Raw genomic sequence first — 5,000 nt, 5'->3', positions numbered from 1 at the left:
TAATCAATGTCTTGAAGAAGGACTACTTTAGAAAAAAAGCCTCTTAATTGAATCAGTACATCAATTTGGCAAGAGTCGCCTCTTATATTTACGTGCCCTGCCGTAAGTAATTTTCTCCTTGTACCTATACGTATATCTATCAAACACCTGACTCGTTATGACAAGATTAATGTAACTGGTATTGGATGTCAAAGCTATAGCTTTAAATACTCTACTAGTCTTTAGTAAACACCCACAAAACTTCTATTAAAATCATTCTTAATAGATTTAATAGCTTCAAGTCTAGAATGAAGCCTATTAACACTGATTACATTGATTGAAGATCGTCTAAAAAAATAGATCTATGAATAAAATCCAGTAAGTAATAAATTTACTTAGCTATAATCTCCTTTATCATCATCTAATCATATAAGCAAACTCAAGCACAGACTCAGAGAGTTTGATAAAGTTCCAGATGAGTCAAAACAACTTACTGAAATTTCAATAAACGACAAATCAAGAGAAATTCTCGAGAAACCCATCAGATTTAGTGTCCAGAAAAGTCAACTGACCACTGAAATTCCAGAGAGAATAACCCCAGATGAAATTCTGAGAAAATCCAACCTATCCAGGCATGTTTCGCCTAATTCCTTAAGTTTCAAAGATGTCAAGCAAATTTTTCAAATCTTAAAGCAAGTTAACCCACTTCTTGAAGTTCAGAGAGGAGGTTAGTGGCTTCTTGGGTTTCAGCAACAGTCAACAAACTTTCTGAAATTCCAAAGGGTGTCAATTTACATCCAAAAGTTGCAATGGGCGTCAACCAGCTTCCTGAAATTTCAATGGGCTTCAACGAACTTCCTGAAGTTTCATGAAGTGTTAATCGACTCCCTGAGATTTCGAAAAGCATCAATCAGTTTCCGGAAGTTTCAAAAGGCGCCAATTAGTTTTTTTTCTAATTTTCAAAAGGTTCAAACCAATTTCCTTTAGTTTCAAAAGTTTTAAACCAGTTTCCCGAATTTTCAAGAGGCATTAACCAACTTTCTGGGCTTTCAAGAGGAGTCAAACGGCTACCTGAAGTTGTAAGAAAAATTAACCAATTAACTGAGATTACAGTAAGATTCACTAAAACTGAACAACAAAGCTATGCCATTTCATAAATTCTAAAAGTCTACCAATTTGCAGAAAATCTGATAAGTGCCCACCACACACTAAAATTCATAGAAGTTCCTATCAATTTGCTGATGCCATGAGAAATGCCAAGCTTCTACTGAAATTCGGAGATGTACCCCAAACTAATTAATATTATGGGTTAATTTATGATTCGGTTCAACCAACATACTGAAATTCTGAGAAATGCCCAGCAACTTGCAGAAATTCTGAGAATGAACTTCTGAGAAAGGTCAACAAACATCCTGAAATTCTTTTTAGTGCCATCTAATTCACTGAAACTACAAACTACAAAAAATGGCCACCAACTTTCTAAAAACTCCAGGAGAAACCACATAAATGAAATTATTAAAATCAAACTAGATTAATTCAAAACTCCTCTGATATCGCTATGGTGAGACACTGCCCGGGAACTCTGAAAGAAACCCTCAGCTCATTCGATAAGGAAATTACTCATTAACCATTCATTGAATCCTTGCCAAAATTCCTTGATAACTTCTTTCCGTTTGGTCCAAAACGCACCTGGCTGTCAGCAATTTGTTTCGGCTGGGACAGCTGGTTTAATAGGGGACCCCCAGCCAAAAGCTGTTACAACATAGACCACTGACAGGTCGCAGATGTATGGATTAATAGCAGTTGTGTCAAGCAATCCTCAAGTGTTCTCCAGATACAAAATCTCATTGATCATTGGAATTCTCCTATATTCTAAAATCTTCGTTTTTCATAATTCAAGCTTTTTTTTTTCTTTTTTAAAACTAATGATACCATTACCGGCAATATAACACTGAAATATTGATTAAAAATAATTTTGTCGCAAAATATATGATAAATTTGTGGGGTAAAAAAGGTATCATACATGTTTTAATCAAAATAAGATCTTGGAAATAATTGAAATATTAAAAGCTATCTTGAGAATATTATATACATAGATTTGAGATATTCTAAAATAGTTCATATAAATACGTTTATGGTAACGTGAATTAAAAATTCATGGGTTGATATTTTTTCGTTAATGTGTCAATCGAGAGATCAAAGACCTGTCAATCTTCATTCATTTCAAAAAGATTACTCTGCCTTCTCCTTGCAGGATAACAAATATGGACAAGAAAAAGGCCCCAAACCGGGGCCCACCTAAAACTCTAATCGAGGTTCCGTCCAAGGAAGTCCCTGGTTCCACCCATCAACTGAGCCGCCTCCCAGTCAGATCATGACGCCACGGACCCAGAGTATGATAATTGGCGGAAAGACACCAACCTCAAGACAGCTTGGGCCTCGTATTCGCCAAGCGTCAAAGTCCCTCACTCACCTGCAAGCTCTAAAGTAAATGAACTTGAAGATATTGGCCAGTATCTCCCCGACGTTTGACATGTAGAGCAGCATGAGAGGCATACCCACGATGGCATACAGTATGGTCGCTATCTTTCCCAACTCCGTCCGCGGCGCCAAATTACCATAGCCTGTAGCAAAGAGAGGGAACGGGAGGTTACGAAATGAGGGCGGAATGAACTATTTATAGATATAACTCCCTTTGGTTCTCTTATCTAAACGACTGATATGGAAAAGGAGGAAGAAAAGTTTCGTATGACAGACAACATGGTTCATCTGATCATCTGTCAAAAGAAACCAAGTTATGAATCAAAACATAAAGATAACAGAATCTTATAAGAAAAACAGAAGACAGAAAGGCATTCAATGTACAACTAGTTTCGTTACCCAATCTCTAAAATCTGACACGAATTCGCTTGCTATGTATTTAATAACTGCTTATAGAGACGACGATACAGAGATCGAAGTACATACTTTTAAGCCTAATACCATTCCCTATAGGAAAACAAACCTAAAATGGTTGTCATTAATCTGGTTACCCGATGTCATTTGGGGATGAGGTTGCGACACCCCTCATGTTTGTAATCCACCACAATGATTAACTACTGTACTTACCCATACATACACATCTACAAAAAACAGGTGATTTTCTTTTTTTTTCTTCTTCTTTTTGGACAAATGAAGTCGGCGAAATTGATACGCCCGAGTGATTATCTTATTTCAGAAACCATTCTTGTATTCATTTTCATTATTATTATTATCATTATCATAATTATTATTATCATTAAGCTCACCCTAAATGAATATAGACATCTACCATTTTTTTTCTTTTTTTACAATTTCTTCATCCGAGTCATTCAACGTGTTATGCATTAAAACTTTTACAATTCTATCTATAATTACATTTTCAACATATTCTTTATACAAAAAACTTGCAAACTTGTCCAAAATTTATTTGCTATTAGCGAACGAATCGGAATACCAATTATATATAAATCCATATAGAGAAGACATTATTATCTTGGGTAAAATAAAAATGCACAAAGTAACAAAAAAATATGAATGCTTCAAATGCAAACACAGAAGCCCGCGTACATCTATGCAAACACGAACAGTTATTTCGCACAAACAATCTGTGACAAGTTGATTTTTCCGCTTCAACACTTCTGAAACATCTAATCTAGGCAAGTTTCCCCTTGTCGGGGCCCGTTTTCACTTAACGGTTGAGGTACAGTGACGTAAGGTATTCGAGATGTGTTTGTTTGGGTTAAAAGTTTCGTAGTCCTTTTTACTGAATTATTTTTTCCATTAATGTGATGTTCAGGATTTAATTTTACAATGAACATGACCAACAAGAGTACCTATATATTACCAACGAACGCCGCTGCATTCTTACCAAAAGTAAACAGTTAAAATCTACTAACTTTCACATAGCTGTCTATTCCCTTGCTCTTATCTAGGCTACATTCTTTCTTAATTTTTTTTCTACTTCTGTTGTCATAATTATGTAATTGAAACAAAAAATGATTAGTCACTTTCAACGATTAGAAGCAACCTTGGGGAGCCTGCATCATTATCATTCACATATAAAATCAGTGTATTAATAAACATTGATATCTATATTCATACTGGCGTCACACTATTGAGGGTATAGATGGGGCGTCACATGATTGAAAGGTCAGCCATAATCATATCATTATTATTAGTATTACTTGCTAAGCTACAACCCTAGTTGGAAAAGCAGGATGCTATAAGTACAGGGGCTCCAACAGGGAAAATAGCCCAGTGAGGAAAGGGAACAAGGAAAAATAAAATATTTTAAGAGCAACAATATTAAAATAAATATCACTTTATAAACTATAAAAACTTTAACAAAACAAGAGGAAGAGAAATAAGATATAAGATAAAACAGTGTGCCCGAGTGTACCCTCAAGCAAAAGAACTCTAATCCAAGACAGTGGAAGACCATGGTACAGAGGCTATGGCAATACCCAAGATTAGTAAAAATATAACTTACATACGTTAATCATTAATAAGTTAACATTTATTTTTAAGTATAATAATCAGCTTATACGATATATTACAAAAAGGCATATAATTTATATATATATATATATATATATATATATATATATATATATATATATATATATATATATATATATATATATATATATATATATATATATATACACACACTTAGCCCTTCCAAATAGTACGATGCGCCAAATGCAAGATCTCTTAAAAAGGTAAAAAAATTAAGTGGACTAATATATCTAGCAACAAATAAATGCTAAACAAGCATTTGCAAATCCAAATGCTCAGTTAATAGATCAGCCAACAAGAAAAATGTTTGAAGTAACGACAAGATCAGTAATGGTGACACTCCTCCCTGTGACGTAATAAATGAGTCTGGTTTCTCTCGGCTAATCCATCTCAACACGTCTATGTGACACAGATCAAAGTTAATTAACAATGAATTATTATTCGTAACCAGACAGGGAAATCGTTCAAGTAATGCCTTGGGT

At 34.5% G+C, this 5,000-nt stretch overlaps 1 protein-coding gene across 1 annotated transcript in view; it reads right to left on the bottom strand.

The window, feature by feature from the left end:
* LOC137630711 (TWiK family of potassium channels protein 18-like) overlaps window positions 1-5,000 on the bottom strand; it is a 100,485-nt gene that overhangs the window by 30,220 nt on the left and 65,265 nt on the right. Inside the window, exon 3 of the mRNA XM_068362350.1 lies at window positions 2,453-2,603. Coding sequence (XP_068218451.1) covers window positions 2,453-2,603 — 151 coding nt within the window. The remainder of the gene's footprint in view (window positions 1-2,452; window positions 2,604-5,000) is intronic.

Source organism: Palaemon carinicauda, chromosome 38, assembly GCF_036898095.1.
Source record: "Palaemon carinicauda isolate YSFRI2023 chromosome 38, ASM3689809v2, whole genome shotgun sequence".
Taxonomy (NCBI): Eukaryota; Metazoa; Arthropoda; class Malacostraca; order Decapoda; family Palaemonidae; genus Palaemon; species Palaemon carinicauda.
Note: the sequence above shows the minus strand (reverse complement) of the source record. Positions and strands in the feature narration are given on the sequence as shown.